We start from the raw sequence: 22,626 nt of genomic DNA, 5'->3' as shown, positions 1-22,626 counted from the left end.
TAGCCTGAAGAACAACTGAAAGGGGGAATTCTCCAGCAGAGCAAAATTTTATTTTATTTTATTATTTTTTTTATAGAGGCATGTTTTATTTATTTATTTGTTTGTTTGTTTGTTTGTTTTTGTTTATACATGCACTGGGTGCAGTCAGAAGCGCAGCGCGGGAGGGTGAGAGAATTCACCAGAGCCAGAGCAGGTAGCAGAGCAGGCAGAAGGACCGAAGTACACTGCTGAGGGGAGCAGCGGGCGGCAGGAGAGGTCTGCGCGCCATGTGGGACCCTCCTCCAGTGGCCGGGGAGCAGCCGGGGATCGAACCCGTGCCACGGAGGCCGCGGGCAGCTTCACACCCAGCGCTCAACCGCTGCGCCACTGGGGAGGCCCCAGAGCAAAATTTTAAACACTTCACCCTGTGGACCACTTTGTCTGAAAGGAAAAATGTATTAAGGTACATATGTCACCAATTAATAGCCAGTAGTCAACCGTTTAGCTTAGCAGCCAGAGACTTAGAAAGATTAAACATGTAGAACTGGTGACTGGTATGTTGGGGGAAGAGCCATACAGGGGAACTTGAGAATGGATCCAGAGGAGGCGGGTTCTTGGTTCTTTGGGAATACCCACCAAAAGGCCTCTGCTGCAGAAGAATAACTCAACAAACAGGGAAAAAGTTGACTGGCAACTGCATGCCAGCCTGCTTCTTTCTCCAGGTTCTCCAATATTACCCAGTGATCTCACCAACAAAGTAGTCACGGAGGTAGGAATGCAGGCTATATGTCAGCAAGCAGCTCGGATTTCACCTTATTTAGGCTGATCTAGTGTCTGCTTCTGTTGAATTTAGTTGTCCCACAATTAAAACCAAATTTGAGTCCCTGTTAAGAATTAAGTTTGAATGTAACAAAATCAGGAACAATGCAACCAGGAAAAGAAATAGATTGTCTCCAGACCACCATTGCCTGTAACACCTACTGCTTAGCTCTTGAATGTCAGGATCCCAGGACTAAATGCCAAAGTCTTGCCACAGCTTGCCTTGTAGAACTGGATGCCTCTTCCTCCAGACTTGCAGGAGCAACAGCTCTCCTTTTATTGTTCCTGTGAACACTACTAAAGATGTGGACATGTTTGAGGAGTTGAAACATCAAGGGAGTCTGGGAAAAGTGTCCATACTAGAACAGCAACTTATTCTGGATCTAGATTGCTTTCCCGTTTAAATATCTACCAAACCAACACTCATAGACTTACTGTGAGTGCTTATTTACCACCATAGAATTCTACTATATACTCATTCTTATTAAGAAACTAGTTTTACAGCACTGGGTTCACTCTTTGGGGCTCAGTGCTTCTATCAAGGGCTCCTAAAGTGTCTGATTATTATTCATAGACAGTAAAGACAAGACTCATTTAAAGCACCTATTGCAATGTAGTCATTTCTGCATACAGATTATTGAAATGAAATCATGACCCAACCAGAGGATGAAAGGCCACCAACCAGATATTTCATATTTGAAGACAGATGCAGCAACTAATAAAACTTTGGTATTCAATATCATTTTCATAAATTCATTTGATTAAATTATTCAGAGTGGGGTTTCACAGAGAAAGACCAGAAAGATACATTCTAATAAGTAAAGAATGGTTATTACTGATTCTAAAAGAATTTTTTGTATTTTTCTTTTCTTTTTCTTGAGGGATGTACACTTTATTGAAATCTTTGGGTTTTTTCCTACATGAAAATCTGTATTTTCTGATTTTCCTAACACGAGCATTAACTTTTTTTTTAATTTTTAAATTAAATTTAAAAATGCCATCATGAGTTTCCAAAAAACTTTATGACCTTATGCTCTGAGTACATATGTAATATCAAGACTCAGGGCCTCCCCTGGTGGCACAGTTGGTTGAGCACCACGCTGTGAAGCTGTCTGCAGCCTCTCCAGCACCCATTCCATCCTGCGAGGGTCTCACATGGCATGGCAGACCTCTCCTGTCTTGCCCGCTGCTCCCCTCAGCAGTGTATTTCGTCAGTCTGCCTGTTCTGTTCACGCTCTGTCTCCGGTGAATTCTCTCACCCTCCCATGCATCTGGCCTGTGCCCTGGTTCTTGTATAAATAAATAAATAAATCTTAAAAAAAAAAATCCAGACTCAAATACCTGAAAAAGGGAGAAAAGCCTGTATAAACTTAATTCAAAATGAATGAAAATTATATTCTAAAGAAAGAACAAAAGAGATACCTAAAACCAGAAAAAATAATACTCTGGGGGAAATTCAGTAGAATAATTCTGTTTATATTTATGGTTTTATTTATTTTTACAAAGAGTTTACATAATTATATAATATCGACAATGCTATAAAAGTGTAAAAAGACAATATGTTACTACTGATCCCATAATTGGTAAAAAATATAGAATATTGATTAACTGAAACAGAAGGACATTGTGAAATGTTTGTAAGTATTAGATGTGAAACTCATAGATGTTGCCAAGTCAAAGTTGGGCATCCACAGTGGGACATTCATCATAAGTTTTGTTTAATATTTAAAATGAGAGAGTACTAGCCAAGTACACAGGAAGTAAAATCTGTCTGATCATTTCCATGATTCTTCTATACTTGAATTATTTTATAGGAATATTATTACACATTTTACAATCCTTCCTGATAGTTATCTTCTCAAGGAACTAAAAAAAAAAAAAAAGAGAAAGACCTTCATTAGACTGACAAACAAAAATGTGTAGTCCTGACCACAACCACTAGCATAATCAAACTCACAATCTTACACCTTGTCATACTCAAAATCTCATATTGGTAATTAGACAATAATAGATATTGAACTTTAGAAGGTCGCTGCACAACATCAGAAACACCTAGATCTAATTCACACTTGTTCTGTGCTCAAGTCCAGCCCAGTCCAGCCCAGCTCAGCATAGTGTGGTGTCTCCTTCCACTATTACAGGCCTGAGACTCATCAGTGTAGCAGATGGAATAATGCTAGAGGCAATGCACAAGCAGATAATCCAATAGCTGATGCTGAAATGCTGTATGTGTGTCTGTATCACATATCTGAATGTGTATATCCACAGGGTGCACAGACATTATGGGAGTAAAGAGAACAAATGTTTATACATAGAGTTAAGTAGTGTGTGTCCTTTACTATAATAGTTTCACTCCTTTCTTTTAGTTTAAATCTTATTGATAAAATAGAGGATATAGGATATAACAATAAAGGGAGAAATATTCAAGGGTTTGAGTGGGTAGATATTCTCAGAGGAATTGCTGTAGGCCCAGGTTAATACTGAAAAAATATAGTCAGTGTGTCAGGCATGCTGCCTTTTGCCTGAACTGAAATAAATGTTCATCAATAGAGTGGATTAAATTAAGACAGGACAAATCAGAAAAAAAAAAATTAAGTGTTTTGCTGCTAAGTATGTTAATATAGAACTTTAGGTCATTATAACATCAAGAGCAATATATGTGTGTGTTTATGTACATATCTATAAACATACATCTTTCATAATTACATTTATACTTAAGTACATTTACATAAAATAAATATAATCATAATTACATATATAAAATATATAAACATATTTTATAGATTATAAATATAAAGAAATATGGTTATGTGAGCCTTATATACAGATTAGGCAGTTGTTATAAGTTATCATAAATATAAATATGTGTAAACAGATTAAATACATCAGGCAGGCCTGTTATTGATGCTTAAAGCTAAAGGAGGTGACTTCATTGCAGTTATGTAATGAAGTCTTTTAACTCCACCTCTACCACACACTTCACATTTGTTCTCATATTGCCTTTGAAACCAGTCGGGAGCTGAACTTGGAGAATAACTTTATTTTCCAGTAAGTATAAACTACTGTTAGTTCTATCACTATAGGAAGTGGAAAGTAGAGCATGCCTATGAAAACTTTTGAAAAACAAAAATTGCATAATAGGAAGAAGCAATTACCATCAATTTATATTAAAAAAAGTTGAACATCCCAGATGTAAAAACTAACCTGCCAAATTACACCAAAATCTAAAGTAATACTCCAAGCAGAATTGACAAAATACATGGCCTGTATACAGTATTTCTCCAGGAGGTGTTGGGCATGTGGGAGATTCTAGCACTGCCTCTGCTTGCTCACTGCAAAACAAACACTGAACACTAGTTTCACTTTTCAGCCGTTGACGTAAAAATGAAATCCCTTCAAAGTTCTTTAGTTATTGAAACCAGGGACTAATGTAGGTCTTTCCTAAACACAAAATGGTGTAACACGGTTTTTCAAAAAGTGAGAGACAGCTGTATCCCATTTTCCAGAACTTGTGACCACCCTGGCTGCACCACCTCCATCAGCCCAGAGATGTATGCAGGGTGGACGCAGGACAAGTGCATGGCTTATTATTAGCTCGGCCTTTGGCTCCACGCCTGGTTGGCTCCCTGCTGTACTGACTAGGCTGGTCTGGACACAGCAATGCAGGCATCAGACCCTCTTGCTCATGGAACTCTCAGCCAATCTCCCCACCACCTTCCTTACTTTTCGCCTTCTAAGGGGACCACTCCATATGGGGGACAGTCTGGTCAGCGGGCAAGTTAAGGGAGTGGGAACTAGAAAGGGGGAAAGAGAATGTGGGAAAAAGAAAATAGTGGTGGACTCTCCTAGAAATGATCTTTTGCCCTAGCCTGTGTGCCCTGGAGGCCCACCCCATAGCACTTTATCACTTCAGCTTTTGTCCTAAAAAATGAAATCCCTTTGGATTTCTTTAGTTATGGAAAATAGATACTAATGTAGATCTTTCCCACATTATAATATGCCAACTCCCAGCTCCATAACCTGACCCAAACCACAGGTATTTTTTTTCCTTAAGTATGAAAATAAAAGAGAATCAAAAACTCACTCGAGAATTAAAAGTAGGCAATTTGAAGGCCACATCTCCTACATGTAGATCCCTTTCACTTTGGTGTCACTGAAGCCAAAACCAAGGCAGGTGAGTCAGCAGGAAGATAACACCGCTGACACAGCAGAAACCAAATAGGCAAAATAAAGAGAGTAAAATGCCAAATCCCACCTCTGGGCTCCTGTTTAGGGAAAAGAACGCCCTTCTTCCAGTGAGCTGAGTTCTGGCATAAGCCTGTAAGGGAAGTGTTTTACTTTGCTGGGGTGCTGACTCCTCCCATCACGGCTGGTGGGTCCCTCCGTTGGCTTTTCTGAAACCATGCTTTACTCACATTCGGCATCCGGTAGCCCCTGCATAGAACGAAATCTTTAAAAGCAGCTGTTCCATGAAGGTCCGCAAGTAACTCCTCCTAAAAAAAAGATCCACATTACAAGAAGAGTGAGCATCAAAAGTTTGGTTGCATATTTGCCCTAATTTTAGAAAAGCAGGTAGCTCTTTGGAAAACACTTCACTTTCAACGACCTCCTTCTTATTTGGGAATATGTGTGTCAAGAGTGTTCATGGTTTGAACATAAATGTTTGCAAAAGATCCAACTTTCTCTCCTGTCTCTCCTGATTAAAGGGTTGGCACATTCAGCCCCATCCCCCAGACTCTGGGGTGGGGAGACCAGATGGAAGTTGAATCAATCACCAACAACCAATACTTTATCACTCATGCTTGTGCAATGAAAGCTCCATAAAAACCCTGAAGGACTATGTTTAAAGAGTTTCTGGGTAGGTGAATGTGCAGAGGTACAAGAAGAGTATCGCACCAGGGGAGGGCTGGAAAGCTCCACTTTCCTTCCCACAAACTTTGCCCTATAAACTCTCCCATCTGGCTTTTCCTCGGTGCCTTTTATAATAATCAGCAATCAAATAAGTAAGCTCTTTTCCTGATTTAGCTCTTCTAGTAGGTGACTAACATGAGGAGGGCTTGTGGGAGCCTCTGATGTAGAGTTGGCTGCTAAGAAGCACAAGTGGCAACCTGGACTTGAAGGCAGGGGATGAAAGGGGGTAAGGAGGGTGAAAGGGGTGGGAGGGTCATCAGTCTTGTGGGACTGAGTCCTTAACTTATGTGGGATCCCTACCTTATCTCCAGGTAGATGGTGTCAGATTGAGTTAAATTTTAGACCACCCCAGGGCGTCTGGAGAATCAGAGAATAGTTTGGTGGGGTGTAAAAATCCTGACACATTTGGTGAGAATTGAGAATAATAGAAGAAGAAGCAGGTTTTCCTGCTCATATATAGCCACAATTTTTAAATCTGAACTTGAAAGGGTGTGATAATCCCAAAAGCCTTGATCCAGTCCCAACATCTTTGGGGAATTCCGGCGTAGCTTTGGTTTGTCCTTTCACTTATTTGAATGTAAAAATTGGATGTAGAAGTTTATGTCATTTATAATTCATGAAAGATTATTTCACCTTACAAACAAGCTCAATAAAAACATTCAGACTCGTGTGTTCCCAATAGGACAGCCACGTGGACAACCACGTCACCACAGGGACTGTCCCTTGCCAGCAAAACATCGTGTCTGGGAGTCCTTGTGAGTTGTGACATCATAGCCAAGTGCCACCCCCTAAAGTGTAGAGGGTGAGTCAATCTTTGGGTATTGCAAAAATGTGAATGATAAAATCATTATAAACAATCCCCTCATTTTGAATCCTTTCTGTGTCTAAACTGCCTGAAAATCTTGTACACTAAGTCCTATCAACCATATTTCTAAAATGTAAATATGAATTTTTTTCATGAGCTGACTATTGCCAATGTCTTTCTTAGTTTTCATTGTGAAAATGTTTGTAAAGTTATTAAGTTTTCAAGGATTTTAGAATACATTTCTGAAGAGAGAACATCTAAACACCTTAAAAGAAACTCCTATTTTTGTTTTTAACTATTTAATTCATTGAGAATCTTTTGTCATTTTTCTTCAAAGTGGAACAAGAATAGTAATTCATATAACTTAGTCATTTCCAAAAACACTGCACCAAGACATGCTGCTAAACATTATTTACATTATCTTGAGGCTCATTTAAGCATCTTGTGCTCATAAATTTGTCATGCCTCACATCTGAAAATAAAAATTTCATAACTAATTCTAGAAAAGACAAAAATAGCTTTTCTGCCTCAGCTTTGCAATCTAAAGGAGGTAATTGCTAAGTGATTCCTGAATAAGTAACCAAATTTTTATATTTTCAAAGTGTTTCCACATTATTTGGGAGAAGTTTTGGCTCTACTGAAAAAGGGATGAGGTTCACAAATACTCTCATCAGAGTGCTATGCAAGTGTTGTGTCAGTATTTCCAAATTTCCATGACTATGATGAGTATCTTTTTTCCGTTAGATGTTTGTACATAAGAGATGAGCAGGCAGAGTTTGTTTGCAGTAAAATTAGAGCACATTCTTGTGGTGTTTGTGGAGTTGCAATAACAAATAGGGCTATTTAACCTTTGTCCCCCTTCTCTCAGATAGATTCTGCAACTCTGCTAAATTGTATAAAGAAGTTCCCTGAATGCAATTTTGAATTGCTTTTAACATTCATCCATTGTTGATTAGAAAAAAGAGAGAGAGTGCGAGAGCTTCACACTAGTTGTTCAAAAAGAACCCATGACATTACATGGATTCTGAGCTCTGAAGTCACATCAACCTTTGAACAGCCAATTTATCCATGGAATCAATTGTTTCAAAAATGTCAGGAGAACAATGAATGATTGTCTCCTATTTAGATACATTGCTTCTACCAGGAGCCTCTGGATTTCAAGTCTTACTTATTACACATTCCTCATATAATGACTTGGTTTTCTCATTGCTAAATTCAATATTTGAGTTGTTAGACTTTTTCGGGAGACTTCTATTATTACAGAGATTTTGACTCCAAAATGATAATCTATTTCAGATGATAAAATTTCAGCACATACACAAACCTGCTCCTGCAGCTCCTTTTTAAAATTCTCATCTTGAGCTTTCTGTGAGATCTTAGGGTCAACCAAGGGTTCATCTGCTCTCTGCTTTTTCCACAACTTGGGGTTCAGATACCAAGCTCCATATCTCATTTTCACCCACTTTGGCTTATAGGGATTCTAGAGAAGAATAACATAGTTTCCAAATTCATTATTTTTTTTGGCTTTTCATTTCAATAAATCTAAGATTTATCCTGTGAATGCAGTAGCATTTATTTTGAATTTATAGTTGCTCCTTTTTGTATTTTATGAAGGATCACTGTGGTTTGATTTACAGAGCTGACAGGAAAAGTTCATGATTACAAAAATAATGAGGTAGTCAAGTGTGGCATTTAGATTTAGACAAACCTTGGTACAAATCCAAACCTCCCCCCTCCCCATAGACAAGTTACATAAATTCTTCATCTGTAAAATGGAGATAATAGTATTTGTCCCATAGGATTGTTGGAAAGATAAAGGAGAGAATAGATGTAAAGCTGCTAGAAATCATGTAAAAATTATATATTTTGCTGAAGAATAATGTCCTTAAATAACAGTCAACCCAAATTAGCTCTTAGCCTTATTATGAGTCTAGTACTGCACAGCATGTAAATGCTATACTACTTTTTATAAAAATGTTACCCAGTGCCATCTCCTGCCTCCTTAATTGGGAGAGAAAAAGAGGAGGAAGAATAGATATCATTCCTTTCTTAATCCCATGCCTCAGTGGAGCATCAAGGATGTAAACCTCTTGTTGCTTCATTGTTCAGCACTGTGGATACAACACCCAGATATTGTCCCATCACAAATGGGGTTTTAATTCTAGAATGGCATAAAGAAACATGAAACACAAAGATTCTGTCCCCCTCTCTCCTCACATGTAAACTGTGAGGTAGAATGTGTGGGACAGTCTAGAGTGAAGTCATATAAGGCTACCTGAAGCAGAGGGGAGGGCTACCATTTCTAAGAGCTGGATTCAACATTGTGATACCTCCATTCCAAGCACACTGCCCTCCTTGCTATTTCTGGAGCACGTCTTTCACATTTCTGCCTCAGGGCCTTTGCAGATTAGACAGTGGGAAACTCACGTTTTCCACTGTGTAATGCTCCTCCCCAAGATACCCACATGACTTACTTATCTTGTCTGCCTTCCCTTCCTCATTTTTCTTAATAGCACATATCACCATTTGATCGGCTCTATACTTTTCTGATTGTCTCTCTTCTCATTCTCTACTAATCTGTTTTTTTTTTAAGATTTATTTATTTATTTATTTATTTATACAAGCACTGGGTACAGTCAGAAGCACAGGAGGGTGAGAGAATTCACCAGAGCCAGAGCGGGGAACAGAACAGGCAGACTGACAAAATACACTGCTGAGGGGAGCAGCGGGCATGGCAGGAGAGGTCTGCGTGCCATGTGGGACCCTCGCCAGTGGCCAAGGATTGAAGCGGCTCTGCAGAGGCTGTGGGCAGCTTCGCAGCCCTGCGCTCAACCACTGCGCCATCAGGGGAGGCCCTCTCTTCTCATTCTCTAAAATGTAAGCTCCAAAATTGTTCCTCTCTCTAGCCACCTGGCATGCAGAACAATACTTAAGACATAATAGATGCTTGAAAAATTTTTTGAATTAACATTGGATTTCTTAACTTTGAACAGTAGGTTTTTTGGACATTTTGAGCTGGATAATTTTTTTTATTGGGCTGTAGTGGGGGTGGGAGGTTGTACTGTTCACTCTAGGATAGTTTGTGGCATTTCTTATCTCTGCCCACTAGCTGGCAGTAGCACCACCCAATTTGTGACAACCGAAAATGTGATCTCCAGAAACTGCCAAATTATCCCTGGGCAGAAGAGGAGAGAGAGAGAGGCAGAATCATCCTCCACTGAGAGCCACTTAATTAAATTAAATGAAAGGAAGGAAAGGAAAGAAATTAAAGGGAGGAAGGAAAGAGGAAAAAAGAGAGGGAGGAAGGAGAATAGTATCTATACTACTTCCACGCTGAAGAATTTGATCTGGAATATTATGTTGTTGGATCTTTGTTATCTTGGTGATCTTTCAAGATTCAACACAAACATAACTTCTTTGTGGAGCCTTAACTGAACCCACACCCCATGCTTGGTGATTTTGATTACTTTTTCCTATGTCCTGTATGAATTATGACATCATTTAATTAGTAATAATTTACCTGATGACCCTTCTACACTATAAGTTCCTTAAGTACAGGAAAGAGCCCTTAATTTTTCCTTTATTTGTTCTAGTACTTTTGTGCACATAGCAATAGATTGTTAGACACATTATTGAATTAAAGCATAAATAAGTGGGTGGATTTACATATAGGACAAAGAGAGATATGCTACACTAGAGGCACAGATTGCTGTGAGAGATAAGAAAGAAGAATAAATTGATGTTCACCAATGGACCTACAAAAAGTACATGAAAAATTAGCATATGACCTGTGTCTAAATGAAGACATTGGCATGTAGAAAAAGGGGTAATTCAAGCACAGAAAATAATATGAGGAAAGAAAAGATAGTGGGAAAGTTCAGAGTTTTAAAGAACACAAAAGAGCAGAGTGTAGCAGATCTGAGAGCAGGCAATGTAAAAAAAAATCAAGATGGGGACTTTCACTTCTAGAACACTGACCAGATTTATCCTCCCACCTGCAAGTCAAAAAATGGGTTGTGGGGCGGGAATTATATGAAACAATGGCTTGCAAAATACTGGACATCAAGTAACAAAGAACAGTGATCACTGAGAGATAAGAAACATATGAAATTAGTCCCACAATTGTCCCAGCTCACTGTGTTGAGTGTCCAGGTCACAGTGCAGGGAGGAGGCCAGGAGGGGCCCATTGGACTCTGAGTTGAGGAGACAGACCTGAGAGTCCACGGAGACCAAGGCAGCTAAAGTTTGCAGCAGAGCAACAGAGAGAGATGTACATAGAGGGAACTCCAGAGGTTGGCAAGGAGTCTCAAGGACAAGGAAAGAGCATAGGAAGGAGACTACTCAAGGACAAGGAAAGAACCAACCAAAAAGATTCGAGGCAGCAATGGCCAGCACGCACCCAGGGCCAGGAGAGTGTCTATTTTGTCCAGGAAACCTAAAGATTCATAGACAGAAGGGTCTTGCCTCAATAGTAGGGAATTAGCTTGAGACTAAACATTACTTTGGGCTTCCCAAAAAATCTTAAAAGCAATCCCCAAAAGGGCCTCCCCGGTGGTGCAGCGGTTGAGCACTGGGTTGCAAAGCTGCCTGCGGCCTCTGCGGCACCGGTTCGATCCCTGGCTGCTCCCCGGCCACCAGAGGAGGGTCCCACATGGTGCGCAGACCTCTCCTGCCACCCGCTGCTCCCCTCAGCAGTGTACTTCGGTCCTTCTGCCTGCTCTGCTCCCTGCTCTGGCTCTGGTGAATTCTCTCGCCCTCCCGTGCTTCTGACTGTACCCAGTGCATGTATAAAAAAAATGAAAACAAACAAATAAATAAATAAATAAATAAATAAACAAAACATGCCTCTATTTTAAAAAAAAAAGCAATCCCCAAAAGGATCAAACATTTCAAAGTCATTTTATATCCAAAATATAACTCAAGTTTATAGGAGTACAAAAGTACCCAGCCCCAATAAAGGAATATTCTCAGTATCTCGCTTTGACTCAAATATCACCAGACATGTTGAAAAGCAAGAAAACATAATCCATGGTGAGGTGAGAAATCAATTAGTGGAAACTGACACAGAATGGATAAAGATGTTAGAATTAATAAACAAGAACATGAAAGCAGTTGTTATAACTGCAATACATTTAAAAAGGTTACTAATTAGAGATATGAAAGATATTTTAAAACACCCAAGTCAAACTTCTTGATATAATATTTATAATTCATGAGATGAGAAAAAACACTGAATGATATTAATAGCTGATTAGATACTGGAGGAGAAAAATTAGTGAATTTAAGACACCGCAGTTACACAGAGAGAAAAAAGAATCAAGAAGCTGCACAGAGCACCAGTGAACTATGAGACGCCTTACACAACATAAGGACATGCAATCCTATGAGAGGACTGAGAGGAAACAAAAAATTTTGAAGAAATAATGGTCAAAGAGGTTCAACAAACCCCAAACACAAGAGGCATGAAGAGAGATACACCATGGTGTACAATAATCACACTACTCAAGTCCAGTGGGGAAAAAAGGAAAGTCTTAGAAATATCCAAGAAAAAACAATCCAGAAAACAGAAAGGATAGCATAGGATTTCTCATCAGAAACAACCAAACCAATAAGACACTGGAATAATATATTTAAGTAATGAAAAAACAAAAAACAAAAAACTGTGAGCCTAGAATTCTATTCCCACAAAAAATCTTTAAAAATGGAAGCTGATAAGGGTATTTTCAGACATACAAAAGCTGAAAGGGGAGAACCAGAGCACAAGTGCTCTGTGCACCTGGGCCTGCCCCACACTGCACCCTTGAAGTAAGTGGGGGAGCAGAGAACAGGGGGCTCACCACAGGAAGGTAAACCTGGGGTACCATGGCAGCCTCCTTATGGCTCAGAGGAACCACCTCTGGTCTCCAGTTCTTGAACCTGGCAGCAATTAGCCTTGTAGTTGTGTGTTGTAGGTCAATGGCTTCTAAGACTCCAGTTGGATTCACTGGACTAAACAACATGGAGAATCCAATGGCAAAAACTCTCATGATGCATGTGGCTACCTGCTCGTTATTTCTGATGTGTTCCCTGATGCTTGCAAAGGTTGGAAGATGCAGATGAAGAGGTAGTGCTTAGCGTCTTCCCCAGCAGATATAGCCAACAAAGTTATAGAATTATTACAATGTGTGACAGAATGCAATAGAAGATTATTCTGGAGCAAATAGATTTCCAAAAAAAAAAAAAAAAAGAAGAAATGTTCACTATTAATAGATTCCAGTTCTAGTGGGAGCTACTTGGTCTTGGAACCTCATGTTTGTGGTGGGAGGAATAGAAGATGAGTTTGCTGCCACCCAAGAACTGCTGGCATGCATGGCCTCCATGTGGTGTATTGTGGAGCTGTTGTGGCTGGGCAGGCAGTAAAGATCGGTAACAACGTGCTATTAGCTAGGAACCACTGAAGTTATGAATCCTGGAGTCAGGTTAGGGCTTGACCCAAAACTACAGGCTAAAATTCTAAGTATGAGCTCCAGATGGTGTTGATCAAGTGACACTAGTGCTCCTGTGCCTGGGGTGATGGAAGGAGTCCCTCAGCTAATAACTTTCAGGGGGGATTCAGAACATCACTCATGGCTAAGGATATCAGATTAACCCAAGACTGCTACCAGCACAAAAAGCCCAGCCCTGCTAAGCTGTCAACCCTACCAGAGCTACAGGTGGATGTGTGCAAAAGGCTATTCAAAGAAACACTTCCCATTCTATGAGAGGAGACCTTCTGAGTTTGCCCTTGGGCATGGGCAATCCTGGAAATCAAGCTCTACCTTGGTGCCACTTAAGAGCTCACTCCTTAGGTAAATGGGTTTCACCCAACCCCACCTCTCTGCTTTTGGTTACCTAGGTCACAGCAATATCTAGGATTTTTCACCCATTTTTAACAGCTTATCCTTTTTACCTACTTAGCAGACAGCAATCATCTGAATTTTTTTCTGCCAGCTATTTGTGGTCTCTGCTAATGAGCTGTTAACCTTTTTCAAAAGTCTGATCTCTGAGCATCTTCAACTGAATCATTACATATTTCAATCAGGATATACTTTACTCCACTTTACAAAAATAGTAATATTAATAATAATTTTTTCAACAGCATGAACCCATGAACCCGCTCTTGAAAGAAACAAATTGGTATAAGGCAAGGAGAGAGAGAAGGGGGAAGTATAGTGAATTACTTCCCGTGTCCCTCAGCAGTCCCTGAGCTGGTTGTACTGTTAACCGAGTGGAAGTATTTTTGCATTGTTGACTTTTTCCAAGGTTTGAAAATGGCATGTATGTAAAATATGTCAGTCCACATGTTCAGTTTTTTTTTTTTTTTAAAGATTTTTTATTTTATTTATTTATACAAGCACTGGGTACAGTCAGAAGTGCGGGAGGGTGAGAGAATCCACCAGAGCCAGAGCGGGGAGCAGAGCAGGCAGAAGGACCGAAGTACACTGCTGAGGGGAGCAGCGGGCGGCAGGAGAGGTCTGCGCGCCATGTGGGACCCTCACCTGGTGGCCGGGGAGCAGCCAGGGATCGAACTGGCGCTGCAGAAGCTGCGGGCAGCTTTGCAACCCAGCGCTCAACCCCTGCGCCACCAGGGAGGCCCCACATGTTCAGTTTTAAAGGACAAAGTTAATATGTCCAAAATATAGGCAATAGAGCATCAAAGAATTTGTTTAAAAGGTAGAGAATACAGTTGATCCTTGAGCCATATGGGGATGACAGGCATCTACTGCCTTCCCCCCTCCACTTTCCCACAATCAAAAACTTGATTCCCCCCAAACTTAACTACAAATAGCTTGCTGATTCTCAAAGCACGATCGATTAGCACCTATTTTGTATGCCGTGTGTATTATATACTGTGTTTTTACAATAAAGTAAGCTAGAGAAGAACAAACGTTACTAAGAAAAGTATATCAAATAACGTAAAGATCTTCATCTTCATCAGCTTCATGTTGAGTAGGAGAGGGAAGAGGAAGGGGAGGAGAAGGGACTGAAATAAATTCACGAGTAAGTGAAATGTTGAAGTTCAGACACATGCTGTCAAGGGCTAACTAATCAGAGATAATATACTGTTTTTCACTTTCAGAAAAAGAAACATCCTTCCCCACTAACTCCAACTCGAACACTTATATCTATTGTTGAATTGGCACATTTGACTTGGATATATATTTGCAATGACATATTGTATAAAAAAGTGCCTCAGGGCCCATAGTAACTTCCTTTGGACATAGCATGTATTATTTCTCCTTTCTGTTACTTTGTTCTTCTATCTTCATAGGAAATTGGTACTAGAAAATTGAGTGATTTGTTAGTGATCGGGCAAGCATGTGATCAAGAATAACATGTACTCAAGTAGAGTAGACTTCCTGAAAAATTCCAGGATTCTTAGGATATAAAATAAACAGCTTCCATAATCATTAATTGCAGTACTTTTATAACAGACATTCACATTATAACTTGCATATATAAAACACATAAAGAGATTATCTCACCTATAAAACACATAGAAGTAAAATAATGACTATTCAAATGATAATAATAAAAACAAATTATCAAATGATAATAATAAAACACAAATCTTGTTTGTTTAACTGACTCTGTTATATGTATTGAATATTCATTCATTTTTCCAAATATTAAATATTTAAAAAGTTCAAGAATTCTACTAAAAAGACAAATGCCTCTGAGTTCCAGAATTAAAGAACATTTAAGCTTTTAATGCAATTTCACTTCCTTTGATTTTCCATCTTTTCCCCTTTTGCAATTACCTGTAGTTTCTGCTCACAGTGTAGTTTATGGAAAATCTCTGGCTCCTGCAGTTTATTTAGCCCTACAGTCTTCTTTAGCTCCAGAGGAACCTGGTTCAGTCTCATCGTGCGGAGCACATCACAGCTTGTTTTGCTCTGATAGTCAATGTTGAACTGTTTCAGGATAAACTCCTCATCAATATTCAAACAACCCTGGAAGAATATCATACCACATGAGTCAAGGACAAATGGTCTCTTTTTTAATCTAAGGATGGTATTTCACCATGGCTAGAGAAGAGATAGTTTGAAGGAGAGGTAAATGCTCAGTCACCATTCATTGGAGACGTGAAATATTTGAGGCCTGAGGAGCTTTATCAGTGTGCATAAGAGACAGCTTAGGACCTACACGAAATAGTGAGTCAATAGAAACTAAGGGATTGAAGAAAATTCAGTCTGTTCTACAAAAGCAAACTTCTCCAATACTTCATAGAGATGGTGTCCCTAGGGGTTCAGTAAGTCACTTGCTTAACAGCATTAGTAGGTTCTTGGAAACAGTGAATTTAAGCAAAACAACCAATTTGACGGTAGGCTAGTTGGTAAAAGTAAGAGTCAAGTTGCCATGGCAATTTGTTAAAGACCAAAATATGTGCAACATTCAACAATCATTTGTATTCATTCATTCATTCATTTTACATCCTGTTTACTTTGGTTCAGGGTCTTGGGTGGCTAGAGACTATCCTTGTAGCTCAGGGACAAGGCCGGCTGGATGCCCTCCCATCAAAGACTGAACTCTCAGGTCTCCTCAGTGGTGCAGCAGGTTGAGCACAGTGCTGTGAAGCTGTCCACAGCCTCTACAGTGCAGGTTCGATTCCCCATCAGCTAGGGAGATACCCACATGGCACGGCAGACCTCTCCTGTCTTGCCCGCTGCTCCCCTCAGCAGTGTTTTCAGTCCCTCTGCCTGTTCTGCTCTCTGCCCCATCTCTGGTGAATCCTCTTACCCTCCCACACTTCTGGCCTCTACCCCAATTCTTTTTTTTTGTGGGACCCTCGCCAGTGGCCGGGGATTGAACTGGCGCTGCAGAGGCTGCGGGCAGCCTCACAACCCAGCGCTCAACCACTGCACCACCAGGGGAGGCCCTGTACCCCAATTCTTGTATAAATAAATAAATCTTAAAAAAAAATACATTGTACTCTCACACACACAGCCACACTCACTCAGACTGGGACTATGTAGACACACCAATGAACCTGGGAGGAAACCTGAGTACCCAGAGGAAGCCCACACAGACAGGGGAGAATGTGCATGATGATTGTAGTTAACATGCAAGTTGCTTAGAAAGTAGCAGAAAGAAGAGCTCAGATGTTCTCATCGCCACCACTTCCCCACATACACATATAAGCTAATTGTGTAAGGTGATGGATGTGTTAAGTTACCTTATGTGGAAATCATTTTGCAAAATATGCATATATGAAATCATCTTAAACTTACACAATAGTGCATATCAATAATATCTCAATGTAGCTGAAAGTTGAAAAAGATGAAGCAACATTAATGATGTGAGCTATAAATAATAAACATTCCAATTGGCTGCAGATTTGTAAACTTTCTAAATATTTCATCTCTAAGGACTCTTCTTTTTCCTGAAAAACAATCTTATTTTAAATAATTTCTTAATTTTTATAGTAAAGTAACATTGGTTTATAACACTGTATATGATTCAGAAATACAGAACCCCACCTCTTCAGATATATGTTACCACACCATACCCACAACCAAGCACTCATTATAAATGGTAGGGAAGTCATAAAGAGTCCTTCATGACTTTGATTACTTGACTTAGATTATATCCAAACAATAATTTTGAACTTGACTTTACAAAGTAAATTGTAACTATTACTACTAACTTACAAAGTCAGTGGCCCAGTGGCAGAAGTCATGAACAACTTGGCGTACATTTTTATGAAGCAGAGAACCATTTTCATGGAGCAAATCTGTTTCATTGGTCTTTTTCTCTTTATAAAGCCATTGTCCTGGATGTGGCACAGAAGTCTTCTTGGGGCTACAGATAATGAGATCATCAAAGAATTACGATATGAAGCACCATGAATCCAAGTTGATTTCAAACAGTATCTTGGGAGAAATGAAATCAAAAATAAGTATTTCTAATAGTCTCCTACAAACTCACATATTATATTTTAATTTTTCAAAGACTACAGTCCTATTATTAATATTATAAAGACAAGAATATCATGATTAGTTATAGGGGTTAAAACTTATGTAGGATTTTATCCCTATAAGCTGATTTTTTTAAATCATGAGTGTTATTTATTAAGATAAAAGCCCAAGTTATCATGCTTAGAGTTGGTCAAAGTCTCAGAAGAATCTTGACAAGTAGGAGACATCCTTGACTTCTCTCTCCTTTATCCCTAAAATCCAGCTATTAATAAGACTGATAGACTTTAATTCTAGCTCCTTCTCTGAACTGCTGCAAAAGATTCCTCACTGGTGTCTCTGCATCTTTTCTTAGGACCCCCAAGCTCCAATCCCTAAGCCATTCTCTGCACCGCAGCCAAAATGGTCATTTCAAAATATAAATCTAGTCATGTCAAACTAGATTGAGTTCAAGAAAGAGTAGAGTTCAAGAAAGAACAGAAGAGAAAGTATGTCTCCTTCCAAGGAGTTTTGCTTTATAAGAAATGAGAGACTCTGTAGTCAAGGGAAATAGTTTTAAAGATGGGAGATACAATCTCATGCTTTTGTAATCTGGTAACAGCCCCAAAGAGATCAGGTTCTAATCCTTGAAACCTGCAAGTGTTATTTTATTCACAGATGTGTTTAAGTTAAGTTGAGATGGGGGAATTATCCTGGATTATCTGCATGGGCTCCAAGTACCATCACAAGTGTCATCGTCAGAGAGAAGCAAAGAAAGATTGGACATATACAGAGGAGAAGGTGATATGAAGACAATGCTAAGAGAGTTTGAAGATGCTGGCCTTAAAAATTGGAACTTAGTTATTCCTCCTTCTCTATTCTAAACATAGTGGTACTTGAGAAGGTACCTCCTAGAATGTTTAATAAGGTGACAGGAATGAGCAAGGGGTTAAGAGTAATACTTACGGTCCCAGGTAGACTTGGGTAGGACATTTTTTTAAAAGTTTTGTGGGTTCCTTCAATATTTTCTTGGTGCTCTGACAAGAAGCCCATGTGTCCTCCAGTTTCCTGTCTGGATCCAGCACTTCCAGCACCTTTAATAAGAGCTACAAACAGGAAAAAAAAAAAAAAACCCTTGGAGAGAAGGAAAATGTACTGAAGAGGAGATCTCTAGATTCTAAGAACAGACCAACGCTCCCTATTGCTTTTCCTTTCCAGTAGGTCAATTCAGTGCCTATGCAAACTCTGTGCTGAGTGCTGTGAGGAACTTCCCATCGCCTGGACATTAGGTAGACAAATTTTGCAGTGAAGTAACACTTCCCTGGTACAGAATAGTGCCTCTGGATGCACCCTGGCTCCCAACTGCCCCTATGAGCACATTGCCACTAAGATTTCTGTGGTTGTTGACTGCCAAGCATGCATTCTTCTTCCTGTGGATAGTAATAGCTAGATTTTTCCTTGGTGAATCCTCTTCCTTCCACTGGCAGCTCTCATGGTCTGAACTGGCCAGACTCTGGCCTCACTCCTTCCAGAGGCGGAGCACGCCAAGTCAATCAGGGCCATAGTGGCAGGTTTAGGCCTAAATGGACCTATGGGAATTAAGCTGTATGGCTTTGCTTTATAAAAAAAAAAAAAAAAAAAAAAAAAGGAAGCTCTTATTCTGGGTATTATTTGAATTGGTTTGGTTTTGTGTGTGTGTGTGTGGGGGTGGGACCCTCGCCGGCGGCCAGGGAACGAACCAGCACTCAACCGCTGTGCCACCAGGGGAGGCCCTGAATTGGGTATTATTGCTGCTGGTAAGCAGCATAAGAAGAAATCCTGCCTTAGCAAGAAGCCAACACACTTAGTTGGGAAAGTCAGATGGAAATAAGGATCACGATACCATGTGTCATTCAAGAATGTGTGGAACCATCTCTTTGTCCTGGACTCAGGAGCGCTGGCCTACAGGAGACAGGAAAGGAAAGCCTCAAGTGGAAAACCATGGGTTAGGAATTCTAGTTGTCCTCTATAGACTTCTCTGCAACTGTCATTTACTCACTATTCACAAATATTTGTTTAATGTCTATCACACACTAAGTATTGGTGGTTCACAGTGAAAGACACCAAGTTTCTGCCCTTGTAGAACTTTTATTCTAGGAGCCCAGTGGTCAAGTGATATCTATAATGAAAAACAGATGGTAGGAAGGGATTGAGAATGAAGATAGAAGGAATGTGCTATTTTATATAGGCCTTCCCAATCAGGAGACATTGGACAAAGCTCTGAAGGGAGTATTGGGGTAAACCAAGGGGACATCCGGGGCAAGTACTTGTGGCATAGGAACAGCTGGACTGGACATGCTTGTGAATGTTCAGAGAGCAGCAGGGAGGCCAGGGTGTCAGCAGCAGAGTGAGTGCCAGCCGAGATGTGGAACGGATACGGAGTAGAGCAGGGATGAGGTAGGATGAGTAGAGGAGTCTAGCTTGTGAACTGCCACACTCATTGTGTAGGGAATAGACTACAGGGCAGGATGACAGTGTCCTGCCCCTTTGCCTTAAATCTAACAGCATTTTGGTCTGGATTTTGTTCAAGGGTGCAATGACCAACCAAGGAATTCAATTGTCTAGACCCCTAGAAGCTAAGAGAGGTCAAATGAATTAGATATTGATGGAAAAGCTATTGTTTGCCTAATTCAAAGGCAGAGTCAGCTGACACGCACCCTTTAACTTTTAACCCTTGGCTTCTTGTTTGAAAGAGACTGGAGGTGTGAAAGTTATTTGGAGGTACAAGAATAAGAGACATATATAAAGGGATTAATGGAGCTGAAAGGCAAAAGAGGCTGAGGACATTGGCGATACCACAGGGCTGCTGCCTGGCCTTAGCCTTGACAATCTGGTGAATTTTCCCCTTGACCATTCAGGTTTTCCTCCACCTCCCACACACCCATTAGTAAGTGCTTATGTACACCCCCTAAGTCAATGCTAAAGTGACAGAATCAAGACTGAACAATTGTCCCCACTTCTTTCTCCCCCCAAAAATGTCACAAGCAAAGTAGACTGATAGACCCTCAGGGAAAAAAAAAGTCAAATGTTTTCTGGTTTGCTGACCTTTGTAGATTGAACAGACTCACAGAAAGCAAGAAAGCTGCTTGTATGTTATAGCTCATTGTGTATCTTTGGTGCAGAGAAAGGAAACTGTTCCAGCCCCCATAAGAACTCTCATACTGATTAGGATTCATTAATCCTAATCAGAAATATTTAAAAAGTAAGAAGACAAAATGGAGACATCCGGATAAAACCAAAACAGCATCAGGAAGCCCCTGAGGCAGGACCCTGCAGCCCACACTGGTCAGGCTTGGCTATAAACAACCACCTCCAGTGAGAAACTGAAACCAAGCTGACAACCACAGACCACCAAGGACTGGGGCTCAGCCAAGCACCCCTGCTTGGCTTCACCCATCCAATCTGCACATACTGCACCAATCGCAACTTAGCTAACTTCTGGTTTGATTTGCATAGCACAACGGAGCTGGATGAAGCCCACGTTTTCTTTGTGTATATAAGCGCTTCCATGTCCCTGCAACTGGAAACAATTCAAAGGTTGCTTGGATCTGTGTCTTCTGAGCTGCAGGACAAAAGCCCCAAATAAAAGCCTTTTCTTGTTTCAACTGAACCAAGTTACTTGTTTAACAGTCCTCTGGCCCTCATAAATATGTCACCTTCAACGAAACTCCCTAAGCCCCTAAAGGACTTATTTGTGAGGTCCCACTAAAGGCCCTCCCACAGGACATCACCTCTGCAGGCATATCTTCTTCCAGATTCGGGTAGAGAGCCAAGGGGTGCCGGGTCAGCTGGGCTTCCACGTCCTCCAGGAATGCTTTCCGTGCCTGCTGGGCTTGTGAGAGCTTGGGAAACAGGGTTGCTTCCTTCACAGGTGCCTTTTGCCCCTTCTTTGGGGTAGATTGGGGAGCTCTGTGAGGAATCTGGGGGAGAGAGCCCTCCTCAGGGCCCCTAATGATGAGACCTCGGTGAGACAGGCAACCGTTCCTGAAGTCATCCAGCCCCTTTTCCACAAATCTCCACCGCCGGCTGTTCAGGGGGCAGGGCCGCTTCAGCCTGTTCCTGTGCTTGAAGTACTTGGATGATGGATTCTCTTCGTACCTGAAAGAAAACAGGGCTGGTCGTATGGATCACATGACTTAGGGTGGGAAAGGAAGTTGCCAGGGGGGTTAGCCTCCATCACTTGAGGAGGGGAAGTAGGGACGAAGGGTTCATGTAAAGTGGCAGCGGACCACTCCAGTACCCGAGGCATCTGCCCCCAAAGGCGCTCAGCTTGTCCACATTCACCAGTTGGGTGATCTCCGTAAAAGTCACAGTAGACGCCTCACTAGATGCAAGGATCCCAAGTAGAAAACCTGGAGAAAGGTGGGTCTTAGGCTAAACTAGTCTCACTGCGGACTCTGCTCAATAGTTTCCCACCTGGCGCGTGTCCATGAATCTACATTCCCTGCGGCTGTGGGTTGACGGGTGGGGGCTGAGGATAATTGAAATAAGTGTTCCTTGGCGATGGGGCGTGTCAAGGGCTGGCTATTTTATATTTTTACCCTGCAGGTGCCTCCTTCCTTCAGGGCAAAAGGCAAGCGGGACCTTGCAGCTGCAGTCAGCCTCTCTGCCGCGGGCCCCAGCCCCAGGCCCCCAGGCCCCAGCCCCAGGCATCTCCGTGTCTCGGCGCCCTAGCGAGGCGCTCACTGGATGCGCCCTCGCCCCGACGCTGTGCGCTTACCAGGGCCTGCAGTTCTTGCCCATAGGCACCTGGGCCAGAGTCCCCGGCAGGAGAGGCTGCTTGCGGCCGGCCATCCTGCCGCTGGCTCCCCAGCGACTGCGTACTCGAGGGAGAGTTCGCAGACGCTTGAGTCGCTAGGAGACTGTGTAGCCCGCGCTGCCTGGGGCTGCCTGGCTCGGGGCCCTGGCTCCTTCTCTCCTGAACCCTCGGCCCCAGGGAGCCCCTGTTTCCTCCCCTCCCCCAAGCCATTTGGATTCCTTTTGTATCTTTTCTCTTGCTTAATTGTTCTATATAAATAAGACTTACAATATTTGTTGAGTAGAAGTGGTGAGAATGGACATTCTTCTTATACCAGATCTTAGAGGAAAAGCTTTCAATCTTTCACCACTGAGCATGATGTTAACTGTGGGTTTGTCATATAGGGCCTTTATTTAATGTTG

The 22,626-nt window shown here is 41.2% G+C and overlaps 1 protein-coding gene across 1 annotated transcript in view; it reads right to left on the bottom strand.

Moving 5' to 3' along the window:
- Positions 1–2,641: 2,641 nt before the first annotated feature.
- FAM47E (family with sequence similarity 47 member E) overlaps positions 2,642–22,626 on the bottom strand; it is a 51,860-nt gene continuing 31,875 nt past the window's right edge. Inside the window, exons 2-9 of the mRNA XM_037529316.1 lie at positions 21,198–21,564; positions 18,394–18,533; positions 17,185–17,335; positions 15,295–15,486; positions 7,839–7,994; positions 5,054–5,291; positions 4,883–4,951; positions 2,642–2,664 (exon numbers count right to left, since the gene is read on the bottom strand). Coding sequence (XP_037385213.1) covers positions 5,133–5,291; positions 7,839–7,994; positions 15,295–15,486; positions 17,185–17,335; positions 18,394–18,533; positions 21,198–21,564 — 1,165 coding nt within the window. The 3' untranslated portion in view covers positions 2,642–2,664; positions 4,883–4,951; positions 5,054–5,132. The remainder of the gene's footprint in view (positions 2,665–4,882; positions 4,952–5,053; positions 5,292–7,838; positions 7,995–15,294; positions 15,487–17,184; positions 17,336–18,393; positions 18,534–21,197; positions 21,565–22,626) is intronic.

The sequence above is a fragment of the Talpa occidentalis genome, unplaced genomic scaffold, assembly GCF_014898055.3.
Source record: "Talpa occidentalis isolate TD23 unplaced genomic scaffold, MPIMG_talOcc4v2.1 talOcc4.6, whole genome shotgun sequence".
Classification (NCBI taxonomy): domain Eukaryota; kingdom Metazoa; phylum Chordata; class Mammalia; order Eulipotyphla; family Talpidae; genus Talpa; species Talpa occidentalis.
This window is presented reverse-complemented; position numbering and strand designations above follow the sequence as displayed.